The sequence below is a fragment of the Lepidochelys olivacea genome (genome assembly GCF_965140295.1).
Source record: "Lepidochelys olivacea isolate rLepOli2 genome assembly, chromosome: 27".
NCBI classification, from domain to species: domain Eukaryota; kingdom Metazoa; phylum Chordata; order Testudines; family Cheloniidae; genus Lepidochelys; species Lepidochelys olivacea.
The window spans coordinates 12,132,640-12,147,823 of record NC_140437.1 but is presented as its reverse complement, the minus strand read 5'-3'; the positions used below and the strand labels follow the sequence as shown (position 1 = coordinate 12,147,823).

The window sequence follows — 15,184 nt, the reverse complement described above, 5'->3', positions numbered from 1 at the left end:
TACTTCTGAGAATCAGGCCTCACTTCCTTGGGGCTCGATCGCCTTCCCCTTCACACATTTCCTTCCTTCTTTGCTCCATAATTCAAGCAAGGGCAATGCTTTAAATCCACAAAGGTGGGGCCAACCAGCCAGCCCTCCCACACCCAACGGCATGGACAAATATTTGGAAAAGCGGGGAAGAGCTAATAAAGACATAGCCCTAAAGGGCTCTCATGGCTGTGGCTGGAAATGCAAAGTCTCCAGCCATCCCCTAATGAGGAGACTCGAAGGGTTGGGCCGGGTGTATGAAACACCATGCGGTGGCTCCAAAGAGAAGGAGGGAAGAGTGAATGAAAGAATGGGGCTTGGAGCCTGCAGCTCCTGTGGTCTGTGCGACCTCTGTCACCAGTGGCTTCAGGCAAGTTATTTAACTTCTGTGCCTCAGTTTTCCCACCTGCAACAGGACATTGTGAAACGTGACTGGTAGGTGCAAAATGCTTTAAAATCCTTGGATGAAATGGGCTAGAGAGGTTAGCCAAAGCCCTGGTCATCTAGGACGTGACACATGTCGCGGCACAACATTCAGAGCTATAGTGGAAGTAGAACTCAGCTCCGAAAGCATGAGCCCCGAATCACTGGAGCTCAAGGAGAATCTCCATCAACGTCTGTCAATATAGGGCATATGATACACAGTCAAGCAGTTCTGAATCTATCCAGTGGAGGGCAGTGGAAGCATATACACCATAGCCAGTGTTACTATTATTAGAGATTGGCCTTGATTGCAAAGTTCAGCTCCAAACTTGCCCCGTTTCTGTTTCAGGCCTAGCTTACTATTAAGGACACATCAGCTGTGCCCATGTGGCTCCCTTTTCCTAGCAAAATATTATGATGTATTATTTGTATTAGCATAGTGCCTCGAGCCCTCGTGGTGGACCAGACCCCCTTTGTGCTAGGTTCTGTACAAACCCAATCTTGGGTCCTTCCAGGTCATAGAAAAGCTGCCTTGCAGCAGTGATTTGAGGGAGATGGAGAACGAAGTGGCCAGGCCAAGGTCTAGGAAGGATTCTCATGAGCACCAGACCCTCCTGGGTCCCGTTCCATGTAGCTGCTGCTGTTTTGGTTACAAGAGACAGGTCAGAGGGCGAGGGCAGGAGGAAGTGGGGGGGGATGACAAACTAAACATGACTTCGCCTTTTATCCCTGTCACTGAAACAATAGGCATCGACTTGTACAATCAAACTGCATGGTTCAGTGGAGCAAGACTCTCTGCCCATGTGCTCGTCTGGAGCAGAGCAGATGTGATGCAATTGTACCTTGGAGCCGGCTGTTCAAGGATGCTGCATGCAAATATACGAGAGGTAACACAGTCGTGTCTGAATGCCGGAGACTCAAAGAAGCTGCGTTATTGTGGAGGAGATGCCGTCACATCTCAGGGCTAAGGAGGGTACTGTGGTGATGCCCTCACAGTGTGCAGTTACAGTCTCTAGGCAAACACCCAAACACAAATTTTTCCCCGTGTGCTTCCCCTAGACTGGCAAAACTACACGCCACCCTTTCCTCAAAGCTTGCTGTTAAACACACTCTTGCCCTAAAGCAGCACAGTGAACCGTTCAAAAGCCAAGGCATGCTGCCTGTTTACCCTTAACTCTGCCCCTTGTGTGTGGGCAAGTTTCTAACCACGTGACATACTGCTAGATTTCAGCTCCCCTGGTGCTTTGAATGAGCCAGGGGTGTGAATGAGGTAGAACAGCAGGGAGAAAGGCAGATGCCCGCAGTGTGATTGCGGTCTCGCTACCCACCATGTACGAAAGAATCAATTCTGCGGAAATTAAATTCCCTCCTGATGACTTTTCATAAATAGAAACAATTGTTTGCATATCATTCTTTTGGTCAACCCTGGGCCACTCGTGCACCCACAGTGACCATTTGGGAGTCCATGCAACCGAAGAGGTCTGTGCGAGATGGTGAACTCTCTGTCTGTGTCTGTCTTTCTCAAGCTGCAAACTCCCATTTGCCTCCTCCTTGTGTAAGTGGGTGGCAAGGGGCTAACAGGAAAGGGTCGCTGGGTTTAAGTGCTCATCCACTGGAATGTAAATGGCTTTAGAAAAAAGCCCCTGCTCAGAGGAACTGGTTGGTCACCTAACAACAAGATCAGCTGGCAAAACCTGGTGAGGCTGACAGAGGAACTGGAAGGCTGTAAAGGGTGGAAGCTGCTGCTTCTCTACCTTGGCCTTTTTTTCAACAGCGTACAAGGAGCTGCCCCGAGGAATGGGTGAGATGGAGTGAAAGGCAATGCGCGTAGGGTTTATTTTGATTTGGGTCTGTGCACTTCGTGTGTGAGGAAATAAAGAGCACTTCCAGCATTCTGTGTGCCATGCCGCAGTGTGTTACGTGTTACGCCTACCACGTGCCTTGGGAGAAAGCTGAACTGTGACCCAGAACGCTCATGCCTTTGGGTGGTGGTCAAAGAGGGTGTGTTTAAACTACTTGGGGTTCAGTGTTGGTCCTGGGGGCTGAGGCAGATGGGCTGAGGAGGGGCTCCATTCACTACACACCCTCCCACCTGGATACTGGAGGAGGCTGGGGTCCTGTGGAAATAATTGTATGCGATCATTCAATTAAAGACTGTAGTATAATGCATACACACCAGGCGGTGCAGTTAAGGTTATGTGAGCAACTTTAGCCTTGGTGTTTCCTGGCTTTGTTGAGCAATTAACTTTGCATGCTTAATGGTCTCCCGAAATCGGTTGACAGAGGAGCTACTTTTGTATGCAATTTTGCATTAATTTGCCTTACTTAATCTTTATTAATCAGCGTTCAATGCAGCGCTGTAGATGTATAGGGTATATTACAAAACAAGCTGCATGGCTTGGCAGGCTGCTCACGGGACTCAGGGTCTGATTTTCAAAGATCTCAGCTGCAGGCAGCTGCCCAGGGAGATTTTCAAAACTGCCGAACCTGTAGAGTAAGTTGGGAATTGTTTGATGAAATGACAGGTTTCAGAGAAGCAGCCGTGTAGCATCCGATGAAGTGGGCTGTAGCTCACGAAAGCTTATGCTCAAATCAATTTGTTAGTCTCTAAGGTGCCACAAGTCCTCCTTTTCTGTTTGGAGAAATGTTTTCCATCCAGAACCACTGATTCATGAGAACTGAGACTTTTTGCGGGAAAGCATTGGTTTTGACACATTTCTCAACTCGAAAAAAAAGTAAAAAAAAGGAAAAGTGAAAGGAAAAAACCAACAGAACGGCCCGTGGCTACATTTTCTGAATGAACCGTTTTGGTTTTCTGGTTTTAAATGGTTTTTTACTTAGACATGTCAGCGAATTTTAGTACAACATTTAAAAGGGGGTCAAAATCAAAATGAAATGTGTGGCAATTATCTAAATGAAACATTGATTGACACAAACCAATCCTCCCCCCCTACCCTGCCAAGGTTTTTGCAAATGGTTTTGAGATTTTTGACTTTTCATCTTGAGTTGGGATGGGAAACGTTTTCTGAAATCTTAAACTTTTCCCAGGACTGGAAAACTGCTTCCCACCCAGCTCAGCAGGGTGGGAGATGAACTTGGGGGACTTTCCCTGATAGGCTGCCAGTTTGAATTCAGGTCAGTACGGATGGAACGTTATTAACAGAAGAGCGGCCATATTGGGTCCGACCAAAGGTCCATCGGGCCCAGTGTCCTGTCTTCCGACAGTGGCCAATGCCAGGTGCCCCGGAGGGAATTAACAGAACAGGGAACCATCAAGTGATCCATCCCCTGTCGCTCATTCCCAGCTTATGGCAAACACAGGCTAGGGACACCATCCCTCCCACCCTGGCTAATAGCCATTGATGGATCTATCCTCCAGGAACTTATCTAGTTCTTTTTTTTTAACTTTTTTTGCCATCTGAGGGCTGTTCCATGGTGTAGGGGAGAGGGACTGGGTGGGTTTCAGTTCAATCTTCAGCACAGCCGCTTCCTTCTCACAAACACCAGTACATCTGGCTTCGATTAGCCCACCCCACAGCGGCCTGCACTAGGCCGAGGGCTGAATGGGACCAAACCTCCCTTCCTGCCCCCCAGGGGCTAGCCTGTTAAGCCAGGCTTGGGTGCATGTTGTTGGAAATTGCGTGCGGATCGCTTGGTCTCTGAGCCCTATTTATTCTCGGTGTCTCCGGGGCTGTGACCCTGACCCCAAGGCCGCCAGGCCAAGATAAAATGCCCGGGGTTCCAATACTTCTGCGTCCTCCGGCTTTCGCCACAAAACCCAGACACAGCAGAGTTGGACTAACCGCACGGGGCGACTTCCCTTTCCCTGGCGGGGCGAGGGGGCTGGGGGCTTTACTCCGGGGCGGGGGGGCGGGGGGGGGCAAGGCATCCCTCCAGGTGGTGGGATGGAGCAGGAGGTGCTTGCAATGGCCACCCAGGGCTGAAAGCTTGTGTCCAAACGCCTGTATCCGCCTGCAAAACGCCCTGAGCGTGGGGGGGAGGGGGGACACACACCAGCCCCCCCCCCTCCCCTCCCCTCCGGCCCTCCCCTCCCACCTAGGAACCAGCGCCCCTCCCCAGCGGCACGGCTCCTTTAAGAATTAAACTCTTGGGCCGCCGCGATCGTGTCTGTTCCCCGGAAGAAAAGGGCCGCGCAAGGTGGGGACGGAGGAGGTGGCTCGCTCGGCCCCCGCCCCCGCCGGCTGGAGCCCGGCGACGCGCTCAGCGCCCAGCGCAGGGGCGACCGGAGGCTGCCGCTGCGGACCTCGCCCCGCGGGGGGGACCCGGCCGGGGACGAGCCCGCCATGGCTCCGGGGGACCTGCAGCTTTGCCGCCGCAGCAGGGCTGGCCCCGGGCCCCGCCAGCAGCCGCCGCCGCCCTGGGGGCGCCGGCTGGTGCGGCTCTGCCTGGTCTGGGGGGCTCTCTGCAGCCCGGGCGGCTCCGCCTTCAACCTGGACACCAAATTCTTGGTCCTGAAGCGGGGGGCGACCGAAGGCAGCTTCTTTGGCTTCTCGGTGGCGCTGCACCACCAGACGGACGGGCTGGACAGATACCTGTGAGTACCCAGCCGGCAAAGCCTGCCCCCGATCCTAGCTCATGGGGATCCCCCCCCCCAGCTTAGGGGAAAGGCGTTGGTGGGATCAGCTCCCCCCCCCCGGGTCGTTGCTGGGGGGTCGCATTCGAGCAGCTGCTGTGGTGGGTGCAGCCCCCCTTCAGCCTGCCTTGCTTGCCCGCCCTGGCTTTGCTTGGGAGGAGAGGGCGGGGGGGTGGGCTGTGAACTTGAAGTCTCGGCTGAAAGGCGATCCGCAGCGTTTTGGGGGGGTGGAGGGGAGAGGGGGTGCCAACTTTGTAACTGCACGACTTTATTATTATTTATTTATTTGCCATTTGCACCCCCCCCCATGCCTCCTCCAGCCTGTGGGTGCATGGGGCTGCCCTAGGGCCCAATCTTGCAAAGCAGGGGGGGGGCTAACTTGACTCACTCCTCATTGAAATCCCTGGGTCACCATGAATAAAGTTTACACACCTGGGTAAGGTTTGCAGGATCAGCCTTAGCGAGCTGGCTGCAGGGGCATCCCTGGAGGCCAGCTGCCGATGCAGACCGGACCCTGTTCCTGTGTGACACAGTCAGCTTGGCCCTCCAGAAAGCTTTTCCCAGGGGTAAGGCAATGAACAGGAGCTGAAGTCCAACCTGCACCCAGAACCTCCTAGCCCGAGAGGGTGAATAAGAGCTCTCCGGCTAATCTTGACACGTTCCCATTTTAACCCAGGCTGCCATGGGAGCAGCCCTGGGCCTTTACCGTGTTCGTCCCGGATCTCTCGGCAGAGGGAGGGTGGAAAGAGCTTTTTAATGGTTTCCTCTGTGGTCCTTGCCCTGGAGTGTAACTGCAGCGCCATGAACCCTGAAAAATCCCTCCAGCGTCTCTGGAGATGGATGAATGGGTGAGAGGCTGGTGGCGAGGGGAGGAAAATTTCCCAGGGACCTGTTGAACATTCCTGTGATTCTTTACTAAACCCTTGCAAAAGAGCCTTTCAGTCAGTGGATTCTCTCTTGATTAACTAGCTCCCCCCTTACCCTGGACCCCCAGCTCTCTCGGAGAGCTCTATTTCGTGCTCTCAAAGGCCTGACTCCCTTATCCCTGTGTAAATCAGGACTGGCTGATTAGAGTCTGTGAGTCGCGGTCGTGGGAGAATCTAGCTGTAGTATTTTTGTACAGTCGTGGCCGCTTGATTGCCCTGCACCCATAGGTGCTGGAACTGCTGTCACACCCCCGGCTTGAAGTGGTTTCTGTTATATACAGGGTTTACAGTTTGGTTCAATGGCTCTCAGCACAAACTGTTCCAACACCCCTGCCTGCACCTTGGGAGGGGGGGTCACCTTCCTCTGCAGTGTGGGTGACGGTCGCTCGCCAGGATTTCTGGGTGTATCTCACTTCATCAATTCCCTGCCGTTATGGGGGCCTCTGGCGCTGGTGCCCCTCTCTCCTTCCTAATCTCTGCCTGTCGTACATAACAGTCTAGGCTCCTGTATCATAGAATATCAGGGTTGGAAGGGACCTCAGGAGGTCATCTAGTCCAACCCCCTGCTCAAAGCAGGACCAATTCCCAATTAAATCATCCAACCGATTTTTGCCCCATATCCCTAAATGGCCTCCTCAAGGGTTGAGCTCACAACCCTGGGTTTAGCAGGCCAATGCTCAAATCACTGAGCTATCCCTTGGTCTATCTTCAGTGGTTGGGTTTGGGGCGCAGATGCCGGGTGGTGGTGGCCTGTGGCAGACAGGAGGTCAGGCTAGATGACCCAGTCGGGTCCCCTCCACCCTTGAACTCGCCTGCTGGCCTTATGCTGTCATCAACACCAGTGCAAAATGCTCCCCTGATTCCGTAACGTGGCAGGGTCTGTTTGCGCCGGTGTAGATGTCGGCAGGAGGTGCGGGGCAGCGAGGAGTCAGGTTCCCCCGGCTTTTGAAGTTGGGAGCCAGCTGAAGGGTCTGTTTCCATTGCACCAAGCGGGGATTGGGTGCCCTGCGGAGAGCTCTCACTGCAGCAGCTGCATGGGCTGCAGGCATCCGCTGTGCATTCCAAAGATTCATTGGAAATGCTCTTGATGAAGTGTGGGATTTTTATTTTTTTTTTAAAGGGGGAGTGAAATGGTTTTCTCTCTCTCAAGAACAGCTGCTGGGGAGGAGGAGTGCACGGGTTGCGGGCTCCGTGCTGGGAAATGTTGGCTCACAAAGTGTGTTGGGGAAGCCTGGTGATTGCTGGGATCTACCCCGCTTGGGAGGGGTTGTTAGAGAGGAAGGCTGTCCTGGTGGTTGGGGCCCTAGCCTACGACTTGGGAGAGGTGGATTCAATTCCCTGCTCCGCCACAGACTTGCCTAGGTGGCACTGGGTGAGTCACTGAGGTCTAGCTCCACAAAGGTATTTAGTCACCTCGCTCTGTTGTGGATCTGGGCCTTCGCCGCTCAGGACACTGATCCCTGCCCTGCCTCACCAGGGTGCTGGGAGAAGAAATCCATTAAGGACTGCGAGGGGGTGGGGGCAGGTGAGTACTGAGAAACAGCCAAAAGCCCAGAGGGATCGAGAGCGGAGCTAAAATCCAGACTCTCGCGAGGTTCTTCTCTGCCATATAGGAGTCCATATGCTGCCCATGATTCCATCACCCCAAATCCTCAGCCACACCCAAACCTTGGTGACTCGGGCCTTTTTGCAGATAAAGTGATGCACCGAAGCCAGATGCCAAAGCAGCCCCCTTTACGTGGCTCACCTAGGGTGAGGATTTGGAAGGTGGACACCGGAGCCTTCTCCACGTTCTGCTCCCGGAAGGTCCCATGGGAGTGGGCACTGAGGGCTCTGGAAGGACAGAGGTGTTGTAACTGGGGCTCTCCAGAGAAAGGCAGCAAGGAAAAGTCCGAAGGGCAACAGCTGCTTTTGCAACCCTGACCCTGGGGCTGAGCTTTTCTGTCTCACCTGTGTTAGCTTTGGGATAACAAGACTGAGCAGACTGCAGGCCAGAGGACGTGCTTGGGATGCAGAAGGGGCGGGCCAGTGGTGGCTGTTTGCACCCCATCTGCCGCATTGCACACTTAGCGAGGGATTTGTGCGTGCAGGCTGCTTTCCTGTGACGCGTCCGGTGTCAACCACGCTCCACTGGCCTAGCTGCGTTGGTCGTCTGACACGAACGCACTTCCCCCTTTACGTGAAGAAGCAAACGGGCCACCTGGGTCCTCTTCCCTAATGCTTGGATACAGACAGACCCTGTGGGTCTCTCTGGCTCCCAGCCTGCACTGCCCAATGGCACCACAGAGGGTCTCTTGAAATCCTGGCTTGGATTCAGTGGGCGTGGAAGGGACAGCTGGTTCTGCAGCTGGTGGGGCTGGGCTGCCAGGAGAGCAAGGTGACACAGATGGGAGAGAGCGCACTGGCTATCTGAATCATTAAGGAGCTGGATTTCCAAGTCAGCTCATCATGTGCTCAGCAGGAACATACAATCACCAGGCCAGATCAGACCAGTGGTCCACCTTGTCCAATTATCTGTCTCTGACCATGGTTAGCACCTGCTGCTGCTTCAGAGGATGAAACAGTATAATGGGTAATTATGGAACAACCTGTCCATAAGGGAAGTTTCTTCCTGACCCCTGTCAGTTTGCAGCCAGCTTATGTCTTGAAGCATGAGTATTATGGCTCTGATCCAGCAAAACACTTAAACACATGTATGCTTCTTAGCTCAACTCATGTCAATGAGACAACTCGCGTTACTTAACGTTTCACCTGTGTTTTAAGTGGTTTGCTGGATTGGGGCCTGTACTAAGATGTGCTTTCATCCACTTGCATTTCATCTCTTGAATTTCATCTGCTGTCCTCTCTTCCTTTTGTTGGGGAAGAGGGAAAGGAGAACTGACAGGCATTTTCTGCACCAGACATTATTTTTGACGCTGCTGCCATGTCTCTTCTATTCCCACATTAAATAGCTCTCGGGGAAACTTTTCCAAAGCGCCCAAGTAACTTGGGAACTAATTTTAAAAGGGACATTGGTGTTTAGAACCCTGATGTTTCACTGACCCTGTGAGTGCAGCGGTAAGCTCACTTTTGAAAGGGACTTTCATAGATTCCAAGGCCAGGATGGACCAGTGTGATCATCGGCTGACCACCTGTAGAGCACAGGCCGGAGAACTTTCCCAAAATCATTCCTACAGCAGATCTTTGAGGAAAAACATCCAATCTGGATTTAAAAATGGTCAGTGATGGAGAATCTACCATGGCTGACCCTGGGTAAGTTGTTCCAGTGGCTAATTGCTCTCACTTAATTATGCCTTATTTCCAGTCTGAATTTGTCTAGCTTCAGCTTCCAGTCACTGGTGTGTTGTACCTTTCTCTGCTGGAGTGCAGAGCCCGTTGTTAAATGTTTGTTCCCCAAGGGCCCAAGTCACTTCAGGCACTCTGGAAAATGTTACTTTTCACCTTTTCAGTCTCTTCTTTGACCAGTTCAGCTGCCTATCGCTGGACCGCTTTGGTTTCTGAGTCGCCTTGTGGTTAAAGCACTGGGCTGGCATCCAGGACTCCTCGGTTCTCTTTCTAACCGTGCCACCGAGCTGCTGGGTGACCCTAGGTAACTCACCTCGGCCTGTGTTTGCAAGCGTGTTCACCAAGTCTGGTTGTGTCCACTTCTGGGCGCCCGCTCTGAGACATTTAAGAGCTGGATTTTCAGAGGTGCTGGGCACCCCCAGTTGCAGCTGAAGTCAACGGGAGCTCCAGGAGCTGAGCCGCTCTGGAGATCAGGCCTTAAGCATCCCAAGCTGGGCGCCCAGAGGTAAGAGGCTACTTCAGCAAATCAGGCCCTTGTTTCCCCTGCCCAGAGCGGGGGGTGTCTCACTGACCCTGAGCGTGCCTCAAGCCCTGCCTTGAAAGACTAGATTGGGCAGCAGCAAGGGTAGGTCCTTCCCTGTGCCCAGCTGCATATGGTACAGGGGGGTTGCTCCTGTGAGCGCTAGGCCAGTAATGTGTGGGGAAGGGCCCGTCTCTCAGGGAATGCGTATCTGGACAGCAGGGCCTAGAGATGCTCTCTTGGCATTCCTGGTGCTCAAGGCAATGACAGCCTATGCAGGGGAGAGACTCCCTATCCATGGTGGATGCCTGGCTGGTATCCAGAGGGTGCATTGGCTCTGTTACCGCAAAGCTGTGAGAAATTACGCCTGTGGATTGGGGCGGGGGGAAGGAAATCCAGGAATTGCCCAACTGATCCATCCCAGCCTGTCTCCAACACTGGAGGCTACAAAGGAAGGTGCACCAAAGAAACCACAAACCCTAGCATGCCTGGCCTGTACAATGCATCGGGGGGAGGGGGCGCGGGGGGGATTCCTGCCTGACTCCATGCCCTGAAGCATGAGGATTGACACCCAATTTAATAGTAGCTGTGGAGTTCTCTGGTCCAGTCCAATAGCTAAGCTCTTAGACATTAGCTCCTTCTGGCAAGACGATGTAACCCAGTGGGTAAGACAGTGGGGTGGAGGAGACCTGGCTCTGCTGAGAGACACTGGACAACCCATTTGTCCTCTCTGTGCCTATGCTCTCCCCCCTCTTGCCTTGACCATGAGGTGTCTCAGAACGGATGCCCAGAAGTGGAAGCCACCAGCCTGTGAGCTCTTCAGGGCCATCTCTTTCTCTGGCTCTGTATGGCACCTGGCAAGCTGGGGCCCCGCTCTCTGCTGGATACTGTAATGTAAATAATAAAAGTGGGCATGAGGACGCAGTGTCTGGTCGTCTCAGATGTTCTTTTTTGTATCTGGAGTAGCAGCAATTGTTTAACTTCTCTGGTACCCCCCATCCCCCCTCCCCCAAAGAGGATTTTGCTAATTCAGGAAATTCTTTTACAAGCCTTTTGCAAATAGCCAGAATTTGTGCTGCTGTCAGTCATTAGCTGCCACTTCTCACTCTCCCTCTGCCCCCTCCCACCTCTTCTTGGGCTGGAGCCCTTCCTAAAATCACTAGGTGCTTAAAAACCTGCCCATCGCCTGCCTTCCAGCCATCTCCTGGCTCGCTGGCAGGCCAGTAATGCGTCCTTTCCAGTAATTACAAAGCCTATAAACTGATTCACTCTCTTTATCGTTGCTCTGGGATAGTGACAAGGGATTGCGAGCTTCAAGGAAGATGCTTTCCCTTTTAGAGGAGCGTGGATCCGTTTGTTTCTTTAACGGGATCGATGGTAAAAAGCCCCAAGTAAAGCTCTGCAATACAGGGACGGGTCTGCCACAGCTTTCAGGGAGGAGGAAGAGAGTGCGGGTTGGGGATGAGGGGGTTGGTCTGGATTTACTGTCTGGACAGCAGGTAAGAAAGGAAAAAGAATTGAGAAGCTAAAATGCCAACTCTATAGGTAAAGCAGCCCTGGACTGCTCAGGGTGCTGTGATAACGGGGACCAGAAGGGTGATAGCTACAGAGTCCTAATGCACGCGGATGGTGAGACTAAGGCCTGGTCTACGCTAGAAGATTAGGTGGTTATAACTACAATGCTCACGAGGGGGAACAATCCACAGCCCTGAACGGTGTAGACATCGCTTGGTTAGAACATAGGAATGGCCATAGTGGGTCAGACAGCCCAGCCCAGTGTCCTGTCTTCCGACAGTGGCCAATGCCAGGTGCCCCAGAGGGAATGAACAGACCAGGTCATCATCAAGTGATCCATCCCCTGTTATCCACTCCCAGCTTCTGGCAAATAGAGGCTAGGGACACTCAGAGTATGGGGTTGCATCCCTGCCCATCCTGGCTAATAGCCCTTGACGGACCTATCCTCCAGGAACTTATCTACGTTGATGGAAGTGGGCCGCTGTAGTGTTTTAAGTGTAGACCAGCCCTTAGAAAGTGACAGGAGGGCAGACGCGAAGCGGCGAAAACGAACCAGGGTGCGGGGTGAATCACGCAAGATTCTGGGTGGGTTCCATGAAGCACCATTCATCCGAGCAGTTGGGCTGGGGACCATGGGGGAGCGGCCGGGATGGATCAGGAAGGACAGAGGCTGCTTGTAAATCTGCACCGGTTCCAAACGTAAGAGAAACGTGTGTGCACGCATGAAGTTTTGCGTTGGTTTGACAGCCCCATGGGGCAGGGACCCCGTGTGTATTTGCTCAGCAAGGTCCCGATCCTGACGGGGTGCTGGGCCCAAGTCAAGACCTCTGGATCTGATCCCAGGCCAACGCTGGGGGAAGCCTATATCCAAACTGATTTAGGGCCTGTCTCATTGCCCTGTGCGGTCAGGTCTGTTGCATCCTGGGAGCTGAAGGGGAGCTGAGCGCTGTTTGATGGGCAGGCATTAAAGATAAAGGAGGCTCAGAGTGGGGCCGCTTCCCATTCCTGTTCTGCCTCCTTGGCAAAGGGGAGCTGTTGAGACATGTCACATGGGTCTGTCATCACCTGGACCCGGGGTTGCAGGGGGCAGAGTCCAGAGTAGCTGGAGGCCTCTTCGAACAGGGACTGAAAATTGCCCAGACGGCTGCTAGAGCAGGGCCATCGGGGCCTACTGCATGGGGATGGTAGGGATTCTTGGGGGGCCCCCCACCCCATTGTGCACTCAGCCCCATGGCTTCCTGCCGGCGGGAGCTGAGGCTGTGCGCGGTTCTTCCCTGCACCGGGTGTCTGCCAAGGACACCAGGGGTTGCTTTGCTCTGGCTTGTGCTTGGAGGGTGAAAGCTGCACAGTGCAGGGATTGTGTCATGTGCACGGTCTCCACTTCCTCTTTCCTCCGGGCCCGGGCTCTTGCCAGGTGGGCAGATGCTGGGCTAGCAGCCCAGAGGAGCTGGAGATGATAAGGAGAGAGAGAGCAAGACAAGTTAAAGCACAGATCAGGGTGTCCAGGCCAAATCCCGGCTGGTTCACTTGCCGCCACCCTCCCCAGTCATTCTGAGTGAATATAGCACTGGCCCAAAATGTAGTGCAGCATAGCTGCATGCTGGCGAAAGAAGCTGCCACGTCCCACCCCAGAGGTGGCTGCATCTTGGTGGCGGGATTGCTGTTTGTAAAGTGCATCGGGGTGAATGGTGCCCTGGGGGGGTTGGATCTTAGCATTAGCAGGGAGCGCTTGGTCCCTTGGGTGGAGGCGGCTGGCTCTGCTGAGAGCCCAGGGCATGACAACCGCCTGGCCGAGGAGAGCCGTGCCTCGTGTCCAGCCCATTGTCCTTCTGCAGGAGCTAGGCCGGTACAGCCGGCACGATCCACGCCCCTTTGGCTGCTCCAGCGCCCACGTGCTCCTGGCTTGTCTGGCGCTCCTGACGCTGCCAGGTATTTGGGATTTTTTTATAGCCGGGAGCTAGGGGGAATGTCAGCGGTCGAAGCGTGTGCTGGCCTGCCAGGCGAGCAGGGGCAGCGCCCAGCCTGTGCCTTGAGCAAGAGATGGGAGAGAATTCCAGGGGCTGGGGCCAGATGGGAGCCTCTCTGCCTGCATCCCCTCCCCACCTTGCTCCCCTCCCCACCTTGCTCCCCTCCCCCAGCCAGGGCCTGTGGGGGAGTCACCACCGGTCCCTGCCGTACCAGCCAACACTGGATCCAGGGCAGTGGGGGGGTGGGGGCGACCTTGCATTCTTGCCTGCTCCCTTCCCCGCTTCCAGTATGCTGCAGCCCTGCCTGCTTCAGGGTGTGGGCAACCCCCCTTCTCCCCTGGCCAGTGAATCCTTCTGCAGCCTCCCCGAATGGGCGCCTTCCTCCAGGAGGATTATCCCCTGCCTGAGGGATCTGTGTTTACCCTGACAAAGCCACCAGCTTTGTCTGCCCTGATGTCCCTCGGTGCTGGAGGGATTCCGAGCTGCGTCACCCGCCCTGGGAAAGCAGCTCATGCAGGAATCCTGCCCGCTTTAGGTGGTCTTTTAATTCCTGGGGAGCAGGGATCCAGAACGGTGGGGGTGACCCTAACTGAAACAAACTTTCGTCCCCCTCCCCGCCCCAAGTATCGGAGGCTTTTTGGAATGATTGGATATGGGTCCAAACTCTTCAATTGGTCCCGCACCTCCAGAGCCAGGAATAGAACCCAGGCGTCCTGGCTTCTGTCCCCACTGCTCTAGCCACTAGATCCCACTCCCCTCCCACAGCCAGGAACAGAGCCCAGCTCTCCTGGCTCATAGTCTTCTGCTTGGAAGAAATCAAACGAAACCCCTAACTCTGAACTTGGGGCCCAGAGGTTGAAGGGGGCTCTCCCCTACATCAGGGCTTGTCATCTGCTTACATTTCCCTGCCGTCCACTTCCTCTGCACCCCCACTCTGCAGCTGAGGCTTCCGCATTCCTGGAAGGAGACCTACAAACGTCTGGGGTTGGGGCGGGTGGGAGGACAAAGCTTTAACCACCTGTCCTAAGGAAAGGCGGCTGGATTTTTCCCAGAACGGCCTCACCGGGACCAGAGGGGAAGAGCATCTCCAGGCCTCCCTTGGCAGGGGGAAGCCTGAGGCTAGAAGCGGTGCTGAAAGGGGAAGTGGGGGCGTACTGCCCACATCCACCCTCAGAGTGCTCTGTGGAGGTTGCTAGTTTGGCTGAGCAAACCTCCCCTTCCTCCCAGCGCTGGTGAGCGTCGATGTGCCGTACGGGGCTCAGCCCCTTGTCCGGCGTCTGGGCTGCAGCTCTGCGGCAGCAGGTGGCCTAGCAGGCAGGGAAGCCGGCCTCGGAGCAGCAAGGGGATAGTTCTCTCTCCTGAAGGCCGTGCGGCAGTGGCAAGGATCAGGTGGTTGCGGCCAGGGGATGTGTTTATAATGGGGAGAAGAGTGAATGATCGCCCTGCAGCGGGGAGGAATGCGCTCGCTCCACGCCAGGATTCACGCAGCTTTAGTGCTAGATTCCCTGCCCCCCCCCCCCCAACCCTCTCTCTGCCGAGCCAGGACCACCCACTTCGGGATACCAGGGGAAGTCAGTCCCTGCCTTTGCGCAACCTGGAGATTCCTCCTCACTAGCCACCCCCCCCCACCCCTTCTGCAGGAGAAGAATTTGTTCTCTGTGACCTTTTGAGGCTTATGTGGGAGCCTCCGTCCTCGGCCAGGCCCCCGCTGTGTTAGGCGCTGTACAAAAAGCCAGCCCCTGCCCCAAGGATCCAGCGCCAGAGATGGCTGAAACCAGATCAAGGAGCACAAGGAAACAATGAGTCAGTAGCGGTCCCAGATCACCCTGCTGCCTAGGTTACCTTTGCCTTGCTTCACGGCTGGACACCCCCAGCTCCACCCTGGCCCCCTGCTCCTGGGGCTGGGAGGCAATCCACGTGCATTCAG

At 54.7% G+C, this 15,184-nt stretch overlaps 1 protein-coding gene across 1 annotated transcript in view; it reads left to right on the top strand.

Moving 5' to 3' along the window:
- Positions 1–4,556: 4,556 nt before the first annotated feature.
- Positions 4,557–15,184, top strand: part of ITGA3 (integrin subunit alpha 3) — a 41,891-nt gene continuing 31,263 nt past the window's right edge. The window contains exon 1 of the mRNA XM_084615871.1: positions 4,557–5,005. Coding sequence (XP_084471997.1) covers positions 4,755–5,005 — 251 coding nt within the window. The 5' untranslated portion in view covers positions 4,557–4,754. The remainder of the gene's footprint in view (positions 5,006–15,184) is intronic.